The 23,102-nt window shown below is 37.8% G+C and overlaps 2 protein-coding genes across 4 annotated transcripts; one reads left to right on the top strand and one right to left on the bottom strand.

Moving 5' to 3' along the window:
• Window positions 1–513: 513 nt before the first annotated feature.
• On the top strand, window positions 514–12,735 carry LOC147323237 (integrin alpha-M-like). The gene is made up of 30 exons (XM_086303494.1): window positions 514–647; window positions 3,317–3,419; window positions 3,560–3,663; window positions 4,079–4,149; window positions 4,240–4,354; window positions 4,882–5,009; window positions 5,096–5,241; window positions 5,472–5,622; window positions 5,792–5,942; window positions 6,213–6,286; window positions 6,421–6,541; window positions 6,887–7,026; window positions 7,155–7,301; window positions 7,394–7,606; window positions 7,704–7,837; window positions 8,114–8,256; window positions 8,342–8,496; window positions 8,621–8,746; window positions 9,908–9,981; window positions 10,064–10,205; window positions 10,296–10,394; window positions 10,493–10,572; window positions 10,645–10,731; window positions 10,830–10,899; window positions 10,999–11,097; window positions 11,200–11,280; window positions 11,408–11,518; window positions 11,654–11,767; window positions 11,846–11,956; window positions 12,097–12,735. The coding sequence occupies exons 1-30, from the start codon at window positions 590–592 to the stop codon at window positions 12,187–12,189; spliced, it is 3,441 nt and encodes a 1,146-aa protein (XP_086159620.1). The 5' UTR covers window positions 514–589; the 3' UTR covers window positions 12,190–12,735.
• Window positions 12,736–17,244: 4,509 nt separating this feature from the next.
• On the bottom strand, window positions 17,245–22,218 carry LOC147323236 (polyserase-2-like). 3 transcript variants are annotated; one of them, XM_086303492.1, is made up of 11 exons: window positions 22,042–22,218; window positions 21,921–21,941; window positions 21,627–21,719; window positions 20,218–20,284; window positions 20,016–20,137; window positions 19,782–19,927; window positions 19,461–19,704; window positions 18,465–18,636; window positions 18,107–18,372; window positions 17,938–18,032; window positions 17,245–17,834 (listed from the first exon to the last, which is right to left on the bottom strand). In XM_086303492.1, the coding sequence occupies exons 1-11, from the start codon at window positions 22,094–22,096 to the stop codon at window positions 17,577–17,579; spliced, it is 1,539 nt and encodes a 512-aa protein (XP_086159618.1). In that variant the 5' UTR covers window positions 22,097–22,218; the 3' UTR covers window positions 17,245–17,576. The 3 variants fall into 3 exon arrangements, with proteins under 3 accessions (XP_086159618.1, XP_086159617.1, XP_086159619.1); XM_086303491.1 differs by having other exon boundaries at window positions 20,016–20,284; window positions 21,557–21,719; window positions 22,042–22,215; XM_086303493.1 differs by having other exon boundaries at window positions 20,016–20,284; window positions 21,646–21,719; window positions 22,042–22,131.
• Between the last annotated feature and the right edge of the window lie 884 nt (window positions 22,219–23,102).

The raw sequence follows: 23,102 nt of genomic DNA, 5'->3' as shown, positions 1-23,102 counted from the left end.
CAGCATTTTGCCATGTGATTGCATTTGTCCCTAACGTTTGGGAACCCTCATGTTAACTTTTATAGAGTGGAAAAAAGTTAGCATTCATTTTCCAGCTTCACTGTTTATATTATGCTAACATAGTTGTGTCGCTAGCGATCACGTAGCACATCATTATATACCAGCTAGCCAACCTTCAGTGACCCTACAAATGTCACTGCTGTTTGCTTTCCTGTCTTCATTTATGTTGGAAGTGATAGCAGAGCTGTACGTCTTAATTTGTTTTGGAAATCCCCAAATCAGAACATGGTATATTATATACCATACCATACCATATTATATATGGAAACTAGCAAGCTAACTCCCTGATAACTTCTAACGCCATTAAATTTCATAAATTTGGTTTTCATGGATGCCTGGATGTTAAACTGAATTGTTACACCTGATAGAGCAGCAGCGGTGATCATTTTATTACAGATGAAAAGACTTAGACAGTTTTTAACTCTCAGTGATGCCACTGTGATCATGTGACTTAAGGACCTGCAGCGGAGTTTGGGCCCAGGCACAGCTAATGACGTCAGACTTAAACACCGGATAGGAGGCCGAGACTATGTCTGCTCTGTGGACTGCAGCCTGCCAGACACCATGGGCTAAGGCCCAGCCACAAGGTGATCTTCATTCAACCCATATGGAAAAGAAGTAGTAAAAACATATATGATTTATATATGATTTACTCATGAAAGTGGCCACTTTCATGAGTAAATCATATATAAATCATATAAGGCTTACATGATTTACTCATGAAAGTGGCCACTTTCTCATTACTTTCATATATTTTTTTAGTAAGTATACAAAACATACAAGTTTCATTGTATAATTTTTCAAGGGATCTTATATGTGTTTTCACTCTTGTATGCTTTTCATACAAGTTTCATACAAGACAGATAAAAACTTTATAAGATTTATATATATCGTTTCCATATGGGAAGCACCCTCCCTAGGCCTGTTTCCTTAGTGTTTCTGTGACAAGGGTCGTCTGATTTCTTCTTTGTCTGGTTCCTCACCCACAGCCAAATTGCCTACCAGTGGGTAAAAGCCCCCTGAAAACATTTACACTGTCAGCTTTCTTCCTGTTTTTACTTGTGATTGCAATGATTTCATCTGGTTGCCCAGAAACTAATAGATTATTCAATCTTTTTAGTATATGTAATCTTGTTTTTAATTGTGCTTTAACAGTCACATCAATTTTAAATAGTTTACCAAAGTGTTGTGTGTCAAATATAACAGACAGTGATATCAGTATTATAACTCCTCCTACATTAGAGTTCCTCTAAATGACTGTCTTAAGTTTGAGCATTCACTCTGTGCATTCTGCATTTTAGTTTCAACAACTCCTTCAGCACTTTCAGAAGAAGTAACAGCTCATTTGAGTAGTCACACTGAAACAGAAAAAAATCACACTTAAGTTTATTTTTTTCATGGGAGTAACACAATGGACTGGATCATCAGTGCTATGCTGTTCTTGTCAGGCAAGTTTGTGCCTTCTCATTTTGTCTTTCAAAATTGTGGCAACATTTTTCACCCCAAAAAAGATTTTTTTGGAGTACTGGTAATACAAATTAGAAGTGAAACTATATCTTCTAGACATACTTTGCTAGTGGCAATTTACTTATTTCTTATTTGAATTTCATCCTCTGTAAACAAAGCTACCTGCAGAAATGTGTGTTTGAAACCATAATGACCACAGTAAGGCTGTCCCGACAAAAGGTTGACAGCATGTTATAATGATGAGCAATATTTTTTTATTACATTTATATTTCTCACTGTAAATGTTTCACTGTTGAACAATGTAAGATGCAAGAAGCCAGGAACAATGCAAAGTTAGCACCATATTATATGATTATTTAGAGAAAGATGTGTCCGGTCATGCCCAAAAAAGTGTAATTTTGTTTGCTGGTAACTGAAATGACAGTCCCTTTTGATTTTTCCTGTATCCTAATCATGTGACAAAGTATTTGCTACTCTGTATTGTTTGAATATCCCAAAAAATCACAGTTTGCTGATTTTAATTTAAATTTTGGATTTGTAGAGTTGTAATACAAACCTCAGACATGTTCTGTGTTAAGCGTGTGTGTGTGTGTGTGTGATATAAACTGATGAATCTGACATAGTTGAGGAGGACAGGATGTATGTGCACAATGGCGTGATTGTCCATTCAGTTCCTTTTTTTCAGTACTGTAAAAGGGCAAATGTATACACTATTATAATGATCAGTTTTCATACTGTGTACGTATGTATGTGCATCATACTGTTTAAATACCTAATAATTAGTTTGAGCGATCTCGTTCTTTCGGTCACTACCCACACTTCATGACCACAGGTGAGGGAAGGGGTGTAGTTCGACCAGTAAATTGGGAGCTTCGCTTTTACGCTCAGCTCTCTCTTCACCACAACAGACTGGTACAGCGTCCACATGACTGCAGTTTCAGCATCAATCAATCTGTCGATCTCCAGCTCCCTTCTCCCATCACTCGTGAACAAGACCCCGAGATACTTAAACTCCTCCACATGGGGCAGGAACTCATCCCTAACCTGGAGTGGGCACTCCACCCTTTTCTGTCCGAGAACCATGGCCTCAGATTTGGAGGTGCTGATCCTCATTCCTGCTGCTTCACACTTGGCTGCAAACTGTTCCATTGTGAGCTGGAGGCCCTCACCAGATGAAGCCAACAGAACCACATCACCTGCAAAAAGCAGAGATGAGATTCTGTGGCCACCAAAGTGAAAGCCCTCCGCCACTTGGCTGCGCCTAGAAATCCTGTTTATAAAAGTTATTAACAGAATTGGTGACAAAGGGCAGCCCTGGCAGAGCCAATCACCCACCGGCAATGAGTCCGACTTATTGCCGGCTATGCAAACCAAGCTCTTGCAACGGCTGTATAGGGATCGAATGGCCCGTAGCAATGGGCCAGACATCTCATACTCCCGCAGCACCTCCCACAGGACACCGCGAGGGACACGGTCGAATGCCTTCTCCAAGTCCACAAAACACATGTAGACTGGTCGAGCAAACTCACATTCACCCTCAAGTATCTTCGAGAGGTTGTTCCGTGACCAGGATAAAAACCGCATTGTTCCTCCTGTATTCGAGGTACGACTAACAGACGGACTCTCCTTCCAGCACCCTGGCATAGACTTTCCCAGGGAGGCTGAGGAGTGTGATCCCCCTGTAATTAATTTAGTAATTAAAGAAACACAGAAGGCTGAGCTGTTGAAATAAATCACATTATCATTCCATAATAAGCTTTAATAATGTTTTTCTTTCTTTAATTATCAGTGTTAAATGCTGCACTTAGTTTCAATATTGATCCTGTGGCTTGGAAGACCCTGAGGAACTCTGCTGCTGGTTTTGGCTACCAGGTGGTTCAAAGACAATCAGAGTAAGCCAGAGCATAGATATGTTTAATATGGGTTTACAATTGCCTGCTTATAACATTCACCACTAATGCTTAACAGCTGGAGGTTTTTCACTGCACTTTGCTCACCAAATGTTATCTAATGTCTGGATTTCTCTCCTTAGTTTGCTTGTCAGTGCCCCACTTGAACAGTATTCACAAAACAGAAAGGGGAGAATATACAGGTGTACCATCTCTGGTGAAAACTGCCTAAATATACAATTTCAAGGTAGGTAGTTTCTTGATGTCTTAACACAATATCCTGAAACTCTGACAGTATCTTTCAAGTATTGAGATCTTGGAATATGACATTAATTAGATTAATTTGCAGATAAGGTGGATTTCTAGAGAAAAAAACTGAAATGTGCGAGTTTGTAATGCATTGTTAAGCATTTGCCATTTCATGATATAACAAAACACTTAATTGAATGTATTTGTTTGTTTAATTAATTCTTGCTAAAAGTTATTTATTTTTTGTTGATTTTCAGACACAGTAATAGTGAACTTTGATTAGTGTATTTTGCATTCTTTCCCTTTGTAATGTGGTACGAAAAGTGGCAGTCATTTAAATAAAATGTATTTTCTAGTGACCCCAACATTTATTTTATGAGTGTTTTAATATATACTCAATGCTTTAAATACAGAGCCAGATTTTGCTATCAACATGTCTCTTGGTTTGACAATGAAAAGTGATCCTGGAACCCAAAATGCTGTGGTGAGTTGGTGAACTGCAGACATGTCACACTGGAATGGAAGAATAATCAGCATGCTTGATTCATCATAATTTGATCTTTTCTCTTTTGAGGCATGTGGTCCAACTATTCCAAAGGACTGCAAAAGTATCACCATGTACAGTGGAGTGTGCTTTCAAATAAACCGTTCCAATAGATTTGAGCGTCCCATACCACCTTCTGTCAAAGGTAACAGGATACTAAGTTTGTGAAAACAAACTCAAAATAATAATAGAATCTATAAATACTTATGTCACTGCACATTCACACAATTAATCGCTGTGACCCAATAACCTAATACATTTTAAACAGTCTGAAGCTCATTTATTGCAGTTATTGTGCTTTTTTAAATATTTTTTTTAATTAGTTTTAATTATGCTTTGAATTTTCAATTCAGTTTCATTTTACCCCCCAGAGTCACTTTAATAGGTTGAGATTAGTTTTCATTGTTTTAAGTAGTAATTTTTTGACTTTTTAATTATTTTTAATTATTAGGATTTTAGCTTGGGTAAGATTTAAGAGTTTCAGAAATCATATTACAACACAAACATAATTTATGAAGGCAGTTGACTCCCAGTTATGTAAACATCCCAAGTCACAAATAAGCGTGCACCAAAGATTCAAATGGCAAATGGGACCAAAGTGTGAATCTTCCTAACAAAGAAAGGCCACTTAAAGTTGCTCAACACTACATTTCGTACCCATCTTTTTGGCAGAATGCCCGCTGCAAGCAGACATTGCCTTTCTGTTGGATGGTTCAGGGAGTGTATATAGCGAAGATTTTCAAACAATGAAGACCTTTGTGAAAAATCTGGTTCGGTCTTTTCTCTCAAGTGATACAAAGGTGAGGAACAGACATTAAATATTAAATATTTCTTTATTTTCATAATTGATGGAATGATTGATTTTCTGTACTTTTTTCTTTTCAAGTTTTCTGTTTCCCAGTTCTCTACTTCATCAAAGGTCCATTACTATTTTGATAATTTTTTCTCATCTGGATCATGGGAATCTAACATTGATAGAATAAAACAACTAGACCAAGCAACTTACACAGCTGAAGCCATCGAACATGTTGTGTAAGTGCTGCCATGATGTTACACATCTTTCACAGTTAATGAAGTATGTCAGAGGTTAGAGATAACTTGTAGAGCTTTATTTAAAAAAAAAAAAAATCATAATTCTTTGTTATATTAGCGAAAATACTGTAAAAGAAGGCATCATGATTTTTATGTAAGCAGTTCTCTTCAACATCTAAAAGATGCACTGTAAAGAAAGATGAACTGAAACTGTTTTCTTCATTCATCAGCCAAAATGTTTTTACACCACAAAGAGGATCCAGATCAAATGCAAAGAAGGTGCTGATAGTTATTACTGATGGAGAATCTCATGACTCACATCGCTTACCATATGTAGCAAGGCTAGCTGAGAGTAAAAAGATTGTTCGATTTGCTATTGGGGTAAGTACCTGCTCAGTTTTACACTGTACCAGTTTCTTCAAAAGGTTAATCCTTTCAATGACCCTGTAAAGTTAACCTAATTTTCTGACACTAATGAAATGAGGCACCATTCTTCATGAGGAGGACTGTGTGGGTGCTAGTAAAGTAAAAGCTGTGTGTGTGTTTCTAGGTGGGGAATGCATTTAATAAACCTGCAGCAGAACAGGAGCTGAAAACCATTGCATCGTCTCCGTCAGACAAACACGTATTTCAAGTTAGGGACTTCAACGCCCTTGAAATAATAAGACAGAATTTACAGGACAAAATTTTCTCTATCGAAGGTACAAACATTAAAAAATGTTACAACTTTGTTAAAATTTCTGTAAACATCCCAGCTATAAAAATTAAAGCAACTGAAGCCACCTGCAGTAAAGGCCTGAGAGATGTTCACCTTTTTTTATCTCTTTACATTAGTGTGTTAAACAACACATAAATGACATATTTTTAATAAAGAGCAAGTGATTGTCTAGAATCAGTCCTTCAGGTCGTGAACAAATTGAAATTACACAGTCTGTCCTTTAAGTTCTTTTTTTATTATTTTCATGTTACAGGATCACAAACCAGTGGAGAGTCACTGAAAATGGAAATGTCTCAAGAGGGATTCAGTGCAGTTTATGTGCCTGAGGTAATTTAAAACACTTTAAACTCAGACAGTCAAGTGATAAAAAGAAAGGAAAACCAAACAAAACTCCAAATTTAAATGCACTGTATAAAACATTCACACATTTATTTTTCTGTACATTTCTGTCTGCACTGTAGGGAATTCAGATGTCTATTGTTGGTGCAAACCAGTGGAAGGGAGGCTACGTGCAATACACAACAGGAGGCCAGAAGGTGAAAACATATGAGGACGTGTCTTTGGAGCCTGACAGCTATCTTGGTAACAACTAACACATAAACATGTGATCATGTAGTATATACATAGCTGTGCTGTAATTCTTTCCCCCAATCAGTTTGGAAAATAGACAACATATAAAGGATGAGTAAGGATTCCAAAGGCTGAGGAAGAGTATGCTTTAATTAGGTGTTTAATGTTAGTCATGTTGTTTTTGATTGTGCTTTATGTCACATAAAATATGAAATACCACAAATGACAACATTTCAAGACAAAAACATCTTCCATGCACCTTAAATATTAATGAAAATATTTATAAATTCTCTGTATGACTATATTTGACTATTTTTTACTTTTTTAACTGAAGACTGCTTGACTATTAAATTCTAGGTTACTCCATGGCAATTGCTAAATCCTGGAGTGGCTCAGTGACAGTTGTTGGTGCTCCAAGATATAAACACAGAGGAGTTGTGTTTGCTGTTAACAGAGATAGCTTTAGAAATCAAAAGATTGAGCCCTTTCCATGGCAGGTACGTATGTACAGTATAAAGTGATAGACCTGAATGACAATGTAAAATATATTTAGACTATATATAAACAAAACTGTACTATTTTCATTTATCTGATTATTTTCATCAATAATGTGTTTCTTACACAGTATCAGACTGGTGAATATTTCGGGGCAGAGGTGTGTGCCATGGACATAAATAATGATGACATCACTGAGCTAATCTTCATATCAGCCCCAATGTACATGGAGCCTGATAGAGAGGGAAGAGTTTATGTTTGCAGATTAACTGGTTTGGTAAATCACAGTTTTATCTACTGCAGTTAAATTAATCGGTTTATTTGTCAACTTTCTTAATGTTCATATAATATTCACTCTCGTCATTTTAGTTTGTGGAGTGTAATTTTGATGATCCGTTAATACTAAGAGGACGTGCAGCTGTCAAGGGAAGGTTCGGCTCTTCTCTTGCTGTGCTGCCTGATCTAAACTCAGATGGATTCAGGGATTTGGCAGTTGGAGCACCTTTGGAGAATAATGGTGAAGGCAGCATCTACATATTTAATGGCGAAGGAGGAGGAAGAATCAGTCCTACCTACTCACAGGTACACAACATCAAAGAACTCACGAGGATGACTAAACTAATCTGTAATGTAAAGTCATTTTCTGCAGTTTGAATATCAAATATTTTCATGTACACAGAGAATTACTGGTTCTGAGGTCCAGTCAGGACTGAAGTTCTTTGGCCTGTCAATCAGTCAGTCATCTTTTGACCAGAGTGGTGATGGACTGCCTGACTTAGCGGTGGGCTCAAAGGGCAAAGTTGTTTTATTGAGGTAAGTCCAAGACAGTCCAATCATGCATTATTACTGTCCATGTTTAATTCTATTAACTATTTCTGTTAAATAAAAGAAATGAATGCCCCACTGGTTAAAAGTTTAGAATGAATTCCATGAATAATTTTTTTTAATTATTACAATAATTTATGACATTTCTAGACACTTTGATATAAACTATTAGATAAAAACAAATGATGCATGATCAAAAACCTTTAAGCAGTAGTGGTTTGTAAAAAATGCAGTGTGGTATTTTCCTGTGATGTTCATTTCTAGATCAAGACCCATAGTAATGGTGAAAGCTGAGGTGTCATTCAACCCAAACCAAATCCCTACTCAGAATGAAGGCTGTTCAAAACCATTGGAGAACACAGCTACAGTCTGCTTCACCATGAGTAGAGTGTCTGCAGTCCACACAGGTTCATCATTCTACTCTACATCATTCAACAACAAAGCCACTGCCCATCATTTGTAGCATTGAATCCAAACTGTGTTTTATTCCAGCTCAAGCAGTGATTAATTATACTATAACACTGGATGCCACACGTAAACCTCCAAACAACCGAGCTTATGCCAGTGGGAAACAACAAGAACAATCTGGATCAGTCATTGTGGTCTTAAGAAGACGACAGTGTTCAACTCTAAAGTTACTTATTGAGGTAAAAATCGAATAATATCAGGAAAAACAACAAACAAACAAAAAAAAACCAATGCAAACAATCAAAGTTCAGTTCAGAGAGTCCTACAACACTGAATACAAACCAAATTGCTCTTTTTTTGCAGGCCTGTCCAGAAGATGCTCTTAGTTCTCTTTCCAATGAACTCAAATTCATGTTTAATGGTTTGTCCATCAACAGAAATCCCAGACCAAGTCTTTCCTCACAGGCTCAAACAACAACCATTTATCCTGTAAGTAATATTTAAACACAGTGTATTAACAAACAATTGGGCCAAGAAAACAACTTAAGTCTTTCCCTCGTATTAATTAATTAATTAAATTATTGACATGAAATTGACCATTAAACTCAGTTAAAGTGTCAGTTCTAAGTGATCCAGGCCACTGAACGTCTTTTTAGTTCCAGAAAAAATTTCTGTCATCCAAAAGGATTTACAGCATCTGATGGGGAAAACAAAGACTAAAGGCCTTTACAAACTGAACATGTAAAATCCATGCAAACATTTTGTGCATTAAAACATTTTTCGAAATCACTCATTCTTAATGTAGATGTTCACGGCGACCTTTTGTTGGACAAATTTGCAGCTTTTATTTTATTTTAAATCAAGCTCAATATCTTGGGCGTAAATACAAAGATGTAACAAACAGTTGTTTTTTTGAATACAAATGTTCTGCAAAAAACACATTCCTTTTTTATAATGCGCTCCCTATATAATGGCCTTAAGAGTGAAACAAAGTTTGAAACAAAGAGTGGGTCAAGGTGTTATTCCTGTAAGAGTCACTAGCCCACCAGCTATCATGTGAGCTAAGGCAGCAGTCCCCAACCTTTCTTGCGCCACGGACCAGTTAATGTGTGACAATATTTTCACGGACCGGTCTTTAAGGTGTCGCGGATGAAAAGAACAAAGTAAACAAAGTAGTCCAACATCCCAAGATTAGCTGGATTTAAGCAGACTTCAAAGAATTATAATAAGAATAAGTGATCAGCTGTTGTATTTCCAGCTCTCTATGTCCACCATGGAGCACAGTAAAAGGCTTTAATGTTTAAGTAATCATTTTATTTCTCTTCCGCCACCAGAAAGAAAATTACTATTGGATATTAATGTATGGCTAATTGTACTACCAGTCAAAGACTAATGCAGTAGTAACAAAAAGCAATTAAAAAAAGAGCTCAAAATACACAATTCTTAACTTAGAATGACAGCTTGTGTCTGAGATCAAAGTTGTCCAGAAGTGGATCAAGAATATTATCAGAAATTGTTTTCTTCCCTGCAAAAAACCTCCACGAGATGGTAGAATGAAAAAATTGGTTGTTGGATTTCCCCATACAATGTGCTAATTGGAATAAGTCATTCATCATTTAAATATGTTTTCCAAAATGTTCTCTTCCACAGTTAGGGTTTGACATCAACTGTGGCACTGACAACAAATGTGTTGATAACCTTAAAGTGGATTTTACGTTCACCAGGTGAGGCTCATGTATAGAGCTTTGTTTTGCTTGTGCTTGTATTCCTTTTCCTTTATTCTCATCCTCCTTAATACTCTGACAGATCCTCAGAGGTTAAAGTGGGCATTGATGAGCTTTTGGATGTCACAGTCACAGTGGAGAACAGAGGAGAAAACTCCTACAACAGTCGTGTTATTCTCACGTACCCAGCTGGACTCTCCTACAGGAAGTTCACCATTCAGCAGGTAAGGCATCAGGATCAAGTCTGTATAAGTTCATCACTGATCTGCTGCTCTTCCAATACATCCAGCAGTAATTTTATTTTTATAACAAAGGGAAGAATTGGGTGCAACTCTTTGGACAGTGAAGATGGTTTATCACGAGGAAGGACAGACTGCACTATCCACAAACCAATTTTCAAGAACAAAACTAAGGTGTTTTTGCTTAGAATATCTTTCTCTCACTTCTTTATAGTTTTGTTTACAGCAAAAAGAGATGACGCAATTTGATATGTCTCCTCCATTCAATTAAGGCTTCCTTCATTGTCTCCTATGGGATTGACACCAACAGTCAGCTTGAGAGGAAGCTCTTTGTCACTGCAAATGCCACCAGGTACTGTTCCTTTGGTATATTTTTGTATAGTCCCACAGATAAAATATGAATCATTTCACTTCTTCATTTCAGTGGAAATCAGGAGCATGCCACTACAAATGAACTCTATAAAAATAAATCGATTGATGTGAGATATAGCATTTTTATGACATTTGAAAGGTATGGGTTCTTCCACTTGAAATAAAAAGCATCGTTTAGAAATTAACAAATGTTGTATTACATGGTATTTATTTAATTTTTTAAATATGTCTGTTTAGCTCTCTCAGCTACAACAATTTCACATTTGGGAGGAGTGATTTGCAGAAACCAGTCCAGCAATCAATTAAGGTCAAAATATAAGTTCTGTATAAATCTATATATGTGCATTTATATGTTCTGTATAATCTAAATCTAATTGTATTGCTTGGTTGTCCTTTTCTTTATCAGATTACAAATGATATCAGAGCACTTAATTTCACTGTGGTGATCAGGATTCCAGTGAAGCTTGGTAAAAAAGACATTTGGGTGAATTTGATCAGTCTACAGGTATTGTGCAAAAGTCTTGAGTCACCCATCATTTCTAAATGGATGAATGGATGTGGTATAATTGGGACAAAACCAAGCATACCTGAATTAAATGTATTTCAGATTGCAGACTGTCAGAGAGGAATTGACGAAGAACCACCTGTCAAAACTTTTGTTTCTCAGATCAGAAAAAATAAGGTGGTTGTAAGTATACCTCTGCACTTGAGCTTTTGAAATTCAACCTCTTTTAGATTTTAACATTCACCTCACCTATCTCAAATTCAGCTATCACAGTTTTTGTTGGATTCAGTCTTGTTTAAATCATTCTCAGGACTGCTCTGTAGCCAAGTGCAGAGTGTTCAAGTGCAACACTTTCATGGGAATACGGGAGAGTAGGATGTATGAAATCTCTGCCAACCTCAGTTCAGGATGGATAGAGCAGGTAATGGATGGGTAGTTTATGTTAAATTAATGTGTTTTGGATTGTTTGCTAAATGTTTAGATACATAACTATTTACCTGTTAAATCAAACAGTATCTAATTTAGGGTCAACTCGCGATGTATTTTTTTCCCTTAGATTGGGCTTCAGTCTGCCAAATTCCTCTTGACCAGCACTGCCAGTCTGGAGTATGACAAAAACCAGTACATCTACTTTTCAGCAGGGTCTGACAACAATCCTCCTGTTCACAAGGTGATTATACAATATTTTCTTTTGTTTGGCATATTAAGAGCTTTAATTTTATTCACATTCTGTCACTTCATCTGTCAGATTGAGGCAGAAGTAGAAGTGTATCCTAAGCTGAATTTCACCAAAGCGATCATTGGAGGATCCCTGGGAGGGTTGGCTTTTCTAGCTTTACTCACCGCTAGCCTGTATAAGGTGAAAGACTCTTTTTATACTTTTTTCAATTAAAAGTTTACAAGTTTTTTTTTTCTCATTTTTTGTCAGCTTGGTTACATTTTTATTGGAACTCTAATATATGATTGCTGTATTTTATGTGCTTTTTCATTCACTTCTAGGCTGGATTTTTCAAGAGTAAATACAAACAGATGATAATTGAAATGACAGAAGATGATCCAGGGACGGCTGCAGGTGCACCCTCAGCAGAGTAACAAAGATGACATTTGTAGCTGTACATCTAATCTGAATGACAGATGTAGACCATCCTGATAATTTCAGGGGTGAACATGGTGTGTAGAAATGTCCATGCTACCACATTTGATTAATTAAATAGACAACAGCTTGCTGTGTCTCAAATCACTCCCTTGCCTAGTCATTTGCTATGATCTGTAACAAAGGTTCCTACCTGGTCGTCAGGATCCTCAAGACTCGGGACCATAAAACTGGAGCATCTATTGTAAATAAGAAACCACCACTAGATATTTGTCTTAAGAGGATATATTTATGTAGATTTTCAAGCCTGTAAGTCCAGCAAGAAAGATTGGGCCTTTAAAATCAAATCTAACCTTTATTTTAATGGTCTGTGTATTTTATTTATATCTTTGTTATTAGTTAATTAATGAGCTGACAATGAAATGTCTTTCCACATCTAAATGAATCCAGTGTACTGGATAAGATGTCATCTCAGACATAAAGCAGTATTCATTTTATATCATGCAAAACAAAGAGGAGCAGATTCTTTAGCAGCCTGAACTTCAAGATGTGGAAAAAGACAATCTCCTTTTTCCAGCTTTACCCTACTTAAAGCACCACCTGTCCTCGCCGGTGTCTACTTTCACAGTATTAGTTAACTCTTTGAAATCTTCTATGTATCTCCATGATTTTGACTGTAAACATAATTTAACTTTATGTAATTTCTAAAGACTGGTAAGTCAAACAGAACTATGACACTCTGGCATGTATTTTTAGCACTATTTCAATATTTAGTGAGAGGGCAAAAGCAGATAAAACTTTAGAGGTAAAAATGAAAGACAGGTTTTTCCAGTCAGTGTGATGTAAGAGTGTTCCCTGCTTTGATTTGTAGGGAAACTTATTAATTAATCAGAAATTTAAAGAAATACAAATGTTTAAAAGTAACATGACCGTGTGACCTTTGAATACGAGAGTGACTATTTAAAACAATGACTTTTTAATCTGACCTCAAACTTGTTTATTGTATGTATGTATCTGTCTGTATCGGATGAGGATTTTGTCATCATTTCAAATCCAAGACTATATTTTTTAGCTCTTTCATCAGAAATGTTGGTAGCATTTTAAGGATGAAAGACTCCACTTTCTCTACAACAAGACAGTTCATAATGTTTTAACGGTGCGTTCACACCGAACGCAATAGACGCGACCAAAAAGCGCCAGAGGCCCCTAGCTGGTCGCGTGCACATTCGCACCTCGAAGCGGGTCCAAAGCGAACTAGTGGCGCTTTAAAATGTGCAATTTTCACGCCTGTGAAGCGGAAATGTGGGAGGAAGTAGTGCCAGACGGTATGTTTGCAAGATGGCAGCTGTCGATCTAGCATTTGAAGAGAGCGTCTCTAGAGCAGCAGTGTAAACTTAAGGACGCTTTACACATAAGTCATTACAAAAATTTATTTGAAATAAAATTAAGATACTCAAACAGAAAAAACATTAAACATAAATATAAAAGGACCCAGCTTAAATTGGAAAAGCTTCAGGGAGAATGAGGAGAAAAATAAGAACATTGTTTCTGCCCTGGAGAGCCTGCCTCATCAGAAAACTACTGATTGATAGAATGAATGGCTTCGGCTGGACCTGCCTCTTTGAAATAGGTCAGAGCATCACATCACCAGGCTCCTGATTGGATGTTGCAGGCTGGAGTTCAGATTTTTCCAACTCCAGCGGTAGACGCGATAAGCGCAAATGCACAAAATGCACCACATAAACTGCAGCACGTATTTTACTTCAAGCTTCAAACTTGTCAGTCGCACTACTTGGTTGCGCGAATCAGGCAGAAAAGCGTTTTCGCGATGCAAATGTGCTTCTGAAGTTTCGCGCGACCCCCAGTCGTGCTTCATTGCGCTCCTCCATTGACTTCACATGTAAACCTGAAGCTCTGGTAGCGTCTATCGTCTCTCCATGTCCTGATAGTCCTATATCATCCACTATAATCCAGAGCCATACACTATCACTGCGTTCTACACTACAGCTCAAAAGTTTGAAGTGAATTAGAAACATCTTATTTTCTAAAAATGCTGAAATTTATTTCATATTTTTAAAATTAACCCTCTGTAGAACCTGGGACCATTTCGTGGCCTTTGCGTTTTTTAATTCCACGCCATTTCCACTGTGTTTAATGGAGTATAGCCAAATTTTCAAACATGTATTTTTTTCCCATTTTCTGCCCTTAGGTTCGTTTGATTTTTTTTTTTTTTTTTTAATCAACAGGAAATGACGTATTTGTTTTCACGTGGTAGCGGAAGTGTGTGCTGCAGACACGGGAACCGAACCATATGCTCCGGCGCTGCGCGAAACACACCCGCGGCAGAGGCACTCCTCCCCGGGGGAGCAGGAGCAGCAGCGCCGCCTGGGGACATTTTTGGCTTCTGGAAAAAAAATTAAAACCGGATCGAAATTAATGTTCGTGCCAATCTTTTGTCCATCTAAAGGCCTAATTATAATAACAATAAAATATTACTTCAAATGTTTTTTTTGGAAAATATTTTATGTTTTATGTTTTATGTTTTTGGGGCAAAAAAAGCAGTGCGCTCATGTGACGAAACCGGGATATAAAGGGTTAAAATCCGCGAAATGTAATTAAAACTTGACATGAATATTTCAGGGAGAAGTAGTTTTAAAAGACTGACCAATTTAAAGTGAAAAAAAAAATTAATATTTAATATTTTTATTGCACTTTTTGGGCGTGGTCGATAGTGTGCATTTTATGAAATGCGCTCCTGGAAAAAAAATAAAAGGCGATCGAAATGACTCTTGGTGCCAATCTTTAGTCCATCTAAAGGCCTAATTATAATAACAATTGAATATTACCTCAAATGTTTTTTTTGGAAAATATTCAAGTTTTTTGTTTTTTGGGGCTAAAAAAACAGGGCGCTCATGTAATAAAACTGGGATTTAAAGGGTTAAAATAATGAAAATATAATTAAAACTTGACATGGATATTTTAAGCAGAAGTAGTTTTAAAAGATTGACTAATTTAAAGTAGAAAAAAATATTGATATATAACATTTTTAGAGCACTTTTGGGGCGGGACCATTTTTTGGTCCCGAGGTTCACGAAAGGATGGGATTTTGAGGTTCTACCAAGGGTTAATCAGAAATATGAATGTTTAAAAGTAACATTTATCATAAATGATGAATGAGTTTCAAAGGAATATCTGCAGAGACCCATTTTCAGCAATAATATTTGCTGTGTTTCAGTGGTACATTGTGTTAAGTAACTGTCAGTTTGTAAACTTAAATCCCAACTAGTCATGCAAGTCATGCACACATTTTTACATTTTTCCACATTATCGTATTATCACAAATAAATGTTCAGTGATAGACTCATAAATGAACCATTTTATATGATTAATTTACATTGGCATTTTGGTCTTTTTCCCAGTTATTACAGAGAGCCAGGTCTTAGCTGTCTTATATGTATATTATATGTATTTTTCATCTATTGTATTTACCAACATCAAGTAATCACAGGCAAAGAAAGACCGCACCATGGCATGTTTAAATAAGGAAAGTTTATTGATCAAATTTATTTTTAAACAAATACATATGATAATTTTTTCACCGCCCAAAAATACATGTTCAAAGCAACACAACGGTGGCCCACAAAATTGTGAACTCTGCAGAGTGGGCAAGCATAATGAAGCGGTTCATTTTATTTGTGGATTCAAGCTGCACTTCATATTTTTGGCCACCAGATGTCACCATGTACCTGCTTCCATTGTGGACCACTACTACTTCCATTGCAAAGACACACCTTTAATCACAGAAAATGAACGTAAATCTATGAAATTCAGTATATATGCTTAAAAGCATTTAACTTGTGGAAAAAGCTGTAATTTGTTAAAACTGTCACTGATAGTTAGTGATGTGTGATACCACTGATTTCCTTTCCGATCCGATACCAAGTAAAATTCAGGGTGGTATCGACGATACTGATCCGATACTTTGTGCAAAAACTTATTTTATTTATTGTATCTCAAATTATAGCATCATAATGATTACAGGACAACAGATTACTTGTTCTTATCACTTAATAATGCAGAGTTCATCATATAGAAATAAAAAAACTGAAGTTGTGCGCTATTTGAACACCTTGCCTGCCTGCAGCACTAAAGGACTCAGTGAGAGGCGTCTGTCTCGCCCTAGCAGCACCTGTCCCTCAACATACGCTCATCATATTCTGTGATATGATTTACTCTGAGGTGTTTGACAATGTTAGTGGTGTGGCTACAACACCTCCCTTTTTTGCCACATGTATCGCAAACCACGTCTGGGCTGTTTGTGGATGTAAAATACGTGCGCACATGACTCCAGTTACGCTCAGCCATTGTTGTGAGTGCGCACGCCAAGGGGCTGCGAGACATTTATGCAGCCGTATTTCGCACATGACTATGAAAGGCGGAAGAGGGAGTAGTTCCTTCGAATGTAGACAATCTGAATGATATAGTTACTTTCCACTGTGTTCATGTTAATGGTAAACTACAAATTTACCCTAAATTACTAAAATATCGATATTTTAATGTGAGAATCGATTCTAGAACATAAATGACTGGTATCGGAGGAATCGATCCGCACATCACTACTGATAATGTGAATGGCTTTGCTCACAAATAAACAAAATATGCAATATTTAGCCCTGAGTTATCTAAAACAACAACAACAAAAAAATAACATTATTTTATCATTTTTTGGCAGCACGGTGGCACGGTGGTTAGCACTGTTGCCGCACAACAGTGTTTGCGTGGGTTCCCTCCGGGTACTCCGGCTTCCTCCCACCGTCTGAAGACATGCATCTTGTGGGGATAGGTTAATTGGATAATCCAAATTGTCACTAGGTGTGAATGTGCAAATGAAAGTGAGTGCGAATGGTTGTCTGTCCCTGTGTGTTGGCCCTGCGACAGACTGGCGACCTGTTTAGGGTGTACCCCGCCTCTCGCCCTATGACAGCTGGGATAGGCTCCAGCGCCCCCCGCCACCCTGAAAAGGATAAGTGGAAGCGAATGGATGGATGGATTATCAATGTTTATTATAATAAGTATGTAATTAGAATTACATTTCAATTTTGCTCTTACACGATTTATACAATTTTTAAGTAGACAACAGCTTCAGAATGCACAAAGAAGACATATTCCTGTATAATTTGTTTAGAGAAACATACCATCACACTCCAAAATATTAAAAAAAAAAGATTTTTAAACTTCATTAGAAATATTCACATGAATAATTTTCTTCATATCGACCTGAGCATCATAACTACATTAAGTAAATATGAATGGGTGTTAATAAAGATTTTTGGCATCTGTTGGTAATTTGTAATAATGAACTACACCAACCACCCACAAGAGCAAATCATGACAACAGGAAGGAGATAATGAGGACAGCAAAAAAAATCAATAAGGAAACTGAGAAATCAGGTGAACTTCCTGTTAAAAGTGTTGCAACAGATGGTGTTTCATCAATAATCTCCTTTAAGAATGACCCAAATCTTGAGATTTTGGTAAAGACATCAACATCTCCATGGCTCAGTCTACTTTCACAGACTGTTACAACAGCAACCTGGAACCATGATGACTCTGACTTGCACAGCAATGGGCTGCCCTGACCTCCCTGTGGATATAAAACAGGATTCATGATCAGTGATCAACAAACACCAAGCCTGAAAGTATCAGTCCAAGCACATTTAGGATACAATTATAAATATTGTTTTTACCTCTTGAAGGTCCATGGTGTGAGTACAAATTTGATCTGAATCAAAAAGATTGCCACAACTTGCAACTTGAGTTTTCATGTTTTGAAGAACAGCACCTGTAGGAGTCATATTTGCAAATGCAACCAAAGATATTCAGACACTGCAATTATTTAAAACAGCAAACCCTTACCTCTGCTGTTGTTCTTGTTTTCCCAGCCTGTCACCAAACACTGACTACCAATGGGGAAAGACTTTGAATCACTAATGTCCAAACACACAGGCTGGATATAATTGTTGAAACTGACTGATTCAAACAGCTCCAATAGTGCAATATTGGAGCCAGTCATTTTGCTCACTGTAATGTTCAAAACACCCAAAGATGTCTCAAACTCTTCAGAACCATTTATGAGTCTAAGACCAAGAAACACATTCCATTCACTGGCATTTGGACTGGTGCTGTCAGGAGGATTGAAGACACAATTAAAAGACAAATCTCAAACAGCTCATATTTTAAAATTAAAAATTATAAATGCTGTTTGTGTACTTACGTAGAGAAGCATTGTGCAGTTGTGAGTATAACGTTGTCAGATATTAAGCTTCCTCCACATTTGTGTACTCCATTTTGGTGAAGACTTACCATCCAGGGCCAAGTTCCTTCGGGTACAGTGCTCTTGTCTCCTCCTGTGTGACTGTTCACGAGGGTGTTGCCACAAACTGACACTGAAAGAAGAAACAAAAAATGAAAAAAGCAAATGCTTTAGGTTCAAGGCTGGACTACTGTAATTCATTGTGATCAGGATGTCCAAAAAATCTCGGAAAAGCCTTCAGTTAATCCAAAATGCTGCAACAAGAGTACTGACAGGGATTAGAGACAGAGCATATTTCTCCTATATTTGCTTCCCTTCATTGGCTCCACCATTAAATCCAGAATTGAATTCAAAATCCTTCTCCTCACATGTAAGGTGTTGAATAATCAGGCGCTATCTTGTCTTAATGACCTTATGGTACTGTATCACAGCATTAGAGTGCTTCGTGCAGGCTTACTTGTCGTTCCTAGCCTATTTTAAAGTAGAATGAGAAGCACAGCTCTCAGCTGTGAGGCCCCTCTTCTGTTGAACCAGCTTCCAATTTGGATTTGGGAGACAGACACTATCTCTACTTTTAAGATTAGGCTTAAAACTTTTCTTTTGATAAAGCAAACACTTAGGGCTGGATCAGATGACCCTCCTCCCCTCACCCCAACCGGTCGTGTTCCTCCCTGAGTCTGTTTCTGCTCCAGGTTTCTTCCTGTTAAAAGGGAGTTTTTCCTTCCCACTGACCACAGGTCTTGCTCATAGGGGGTCATATGATTGTTGGGGTTTTCTCTATTTTCTATTATTGTAAGGTCTTCACCTTACAATATAGAGCACCTTGAAGCACCTGTTGTTGTGATTTGGTGCTGTATAATAACACTGAATTGAATTACACATACAGAAAATTTGAAAACATTATATACTTATCCATATTCATTTATTGGTACTGAAAAACTGGAACCTGAGACTTACTTGAGGGTCTTGTTAGAAGACCAGGACAGGTGTAGCTGCTGTCAGGGTCCAGCCCGCTGGAGATGAACTGCACAAATCCTGGCCTATTAGAGCGAATGCGGGACTTGATCCAGGACTGGTAACGGGACACTCTGGAGTAGACTCCTGGCAGATTGGGCTGAGCACAACCAAAACCAAAACTTACAATTCCAGACTGGACCCAAACAGAGCCCTGTTTACTCACCATTGGACCTCCGGAGTCTCCCTGTAGAGATAAAGAGGACACATCTGAGAATCTTTGAAACACCTGATTATGTAACCAAATGAGCTGATGAAGCCTACCTGACATGAGTCTTTGCCTCCTGCCAGAACACCAGCACAGATCATGTTGTCTGTGACTGTGCCCACTCCATTCAGGCAGTTACACTGTCTGTTTCCCACAACTGGCACCTCCACTTCTTGCAGCGTTTGAGGGAAGGGTAAGGCCACTGATGGGAAGAAAGATGAGGAGCTGTTTACACACAAACCAATGAACCACAGAACACATGAACACTGAAACACCAACAACAGCCTCACCTCCCTCCTTGACTGCACCCCAGCCAGTCACCCAGCTATCAGTGCCATTGTTGAACACACTGCCACTCGCTGCCAGGCACACAGGTCTGATGTAGTCAGTGAATCTGACTGGTGAGGAGAGTCTGAGCAGAGCGATGTCGTTGTTGTTGGTCATACTGTCATAGTTTGGGTGCAAAATGATTTTGACAACATTTCTGGACACCTTATTTGGATTTGCACCCCGCAGGCTCTGAAGACCAAGAGAAACCGTCCACCCAGAAGGACTTGAACTAAAGTCAAAAAAAAGAAAAAGAAAATATAGAAGTTTTGATGAAAAAACAAAACAAAACATTGAACTGTAAACATTTGTATTTATGCATGAGCCAGTATTTTAACATTTATGTTGATGAAATGTTTCAGGAATGTTGGCAGTTTCGGTATTCCCATTCTGACATTTGCCTTCCTTGACAAATATTAGTCAAAGCCCAGTGTTCTGCGATACTGCAGATTTGGTATCAATCTGATATCAAATAAATACAGGGCCAATACCGATGTCAGTACGTTTAACCTATATAGGCAGCTTTCTTAGATTCAAGTTTCTTGGTGTGCACATCTCAGAAGATCTCTCCTGCTCAAAGAACACAGCATCACTGGTCAGTAAAGCCTAACAACAACTCTACTTCCCCACATACTGAGGAGTGCAAGAGCTTCAACCCCCATTATGAGCGCCTTCAACAAAGGCACTGTTAAGAGTATCCTCACCAGTTGCATTACTGTATCTAATGGCTCCTGATTGGGTCCTGCCAGAAAAAGCTATATTGAGTAGTGAGAGTAATAGAGAGGATTGTGAGTGATTCGTTTCCCTCCCTCCAGGACATCTATTGCACTCACCTCACCCAAAAACTCCTCTGCATTACAGATAACTGGTAAATGGCCTGCATTTGTATAGCGCTTTTCTAGTCCATAGGACCCCAAAGCGCTTTACACTACATTCAGTCATCCACCCATTCACACACAGGCGATAGCAAGCTACATTGTAGCCACAGCTGCCCTGGGGCGCACTGACAGAGGCGAGGCTGCCGGACACAGGCGCCACCGGGCCCTCTGACCACCACCAGTAGGCAAACACGGGGTTAGTATCTTGCCCAAGGATATTTGGCATGCAGCCAGGATGCAGCCTGGGATCGAACCACCGACCGTCTGATTAGTGGCTGACCTGCTCTGCCACCTGAGCTACAGCCACCCCACCCCATAACTCCACTCATCTGTCAAACAGCTTTTCCAGTTTTCTGCTATCGGGAAGGGGACTAATGAGCCTCTGCCCTGGAACCAGCAGGCTGAAAGACATCACCTTTGCTATTCACTGATTCCCCCACCCCACCTCCACTTGAACTTGTGCCCACAAACACAAAGTATCGATCGCATCGCGTTAGTATCGATTTGATATCAATGTCAGAGTTGATATCAGTACTATTGATATTTGGATCGATCTGCACACCTCTACCCTGTTCTAGCTGGATCAGTTTAGGCATAAAGATTAAACAGACGTTTGTGTTACACACCGAAAGAAGCAGTGAGCAGCAGACATCACCCACTCTTTGTTGATGAGGGAACCGCCACAAAAATGTTTACCAAATATCTGCACGCTGACCTGCCACGGCCAGTATCCAGGTGGAGCATCTTCACCTCCTACTATCCTGCTGCTGTGTGGAGCAGTGCCACATACTGAAACAAAGATCAGCAGGATCAAACTTCAGAAGCAACATAAATCATTGTGAAATATGGAAAACATTTTTTTCCTTGTTTGTAGTTGTATCGCTGATGAAATGAATTGTAATGTCAAAAACATAGATAATTAAATGAAAAATATAACTTTTATGAAATTTTTTTTTTTTTTTACTCAGAGAAACTCTTATTTTTACCTACCATCAAGCTGAGCATTTGATTCTGGAAAGAAACACAACAGGATCAGTGATGTTCAAGAGAGGAAATCCTGACTTTATATTTGCATACAGTTATGTTACATGCAAATGTTGGTCTGACTTACCTGCAGACAGGAGGCTCACCAAAGCCAATAAATGAATCCACTTCCTTAACACCATTGTGTAACTGCACAGTTCTCGCGTGTCCCTCTTTTTATACTTGTGAGCCAGCTGTCAGTGAGTGGCAAATATATAAACCGTGTGTCACGTTTATATTTGCTCCTCCCACGTGCACACCCCACAGCCAGAACACTGAAACATTTCCTTCTTCCTTTAATTTCTGGCACAAAGACTACAGAACTCCAGTGATTTGACAACTATTCGCACTGTATTCGGAAACCATTATGACTCATTCCCTTTACACCCTAAAACTAAAATTGTTTATTGTCAATTTTTTTTCCTTGTCATGAATCATTCCATACTTCATGGGTAAAAAACAGGAACATGTAATCTTTAAATGTTTGTAAAGTATTCAGACTATTTAAAAAATCACCTTAAATTAAGTCACTGATATACTAAAACTACCTGAAATCAAAGATTTATACAGATGAAGTCATGTTAATTTATTTTGTAAGATAACCAAGCCACATGGAGGTGAAGAACAAATTACAAACCATGAGACCAAAGCTGCTGTCTGCAGAGCTCTGTAGACAGCAATAATAAAACAAACTTTTCTGATGAGGAATGCAATTAAATAACTGCACAGTTTACTTAAAATTTAATTTAGAACTTGTAAATAGCAAAACTTCACAGAATTATTAATTATGTATTTAATGTCATTTAAAGAAACTATACTATTATCATTATTGCATATTTTATAAAACAAAAATCTAGACATTTCTGTGATACAACTTGAAACTTTTATCCTGAGTAAACTGATTTACAATGTCAGTAAAACACTTGCAAAAACATCCCTCTGGGTTCTGTATGGAGGCCTGTCTGTAGGTTGCAGGTTAAGCAATTCAACTGAATATCTATAAGAAATTTTAGAACGATGTGTTAGATGAGAGAATATCTTTTGGAATACATGTCATCACTGCAGTAGAGCTTTAGAGAATTGGAAAATTAGTACTTTTAGTAAACTCTCTAATTAAACATGTTAACATATGTCATTGATAGAAATAAA

This window comes from Aulonocara sp. 'chitande type north' Nkhata Bay, linkage group LG8, assembly GCF_057382095.1.
Source record: "Aulonocara sp. 'chitande type north' Nkhata Bay isolate Kocher_YH1m ecotype deep benthic linkage group LG8, A_spYH_male_GT1.1, whole genome shotgun sequence".
NCBI lineage: Eukaryota > Metazoa > Chordata > Actinopteri > Cichliformes > Cichlidae > Aulonocara > Aulonocara sp. 'chitande type north' Nkhata Bay.
The sequence above is the reverse complement of the archived record's forward strand: the minus strand, read 5'-3'. Positions and strand labels throughout refer to the sequence as shown.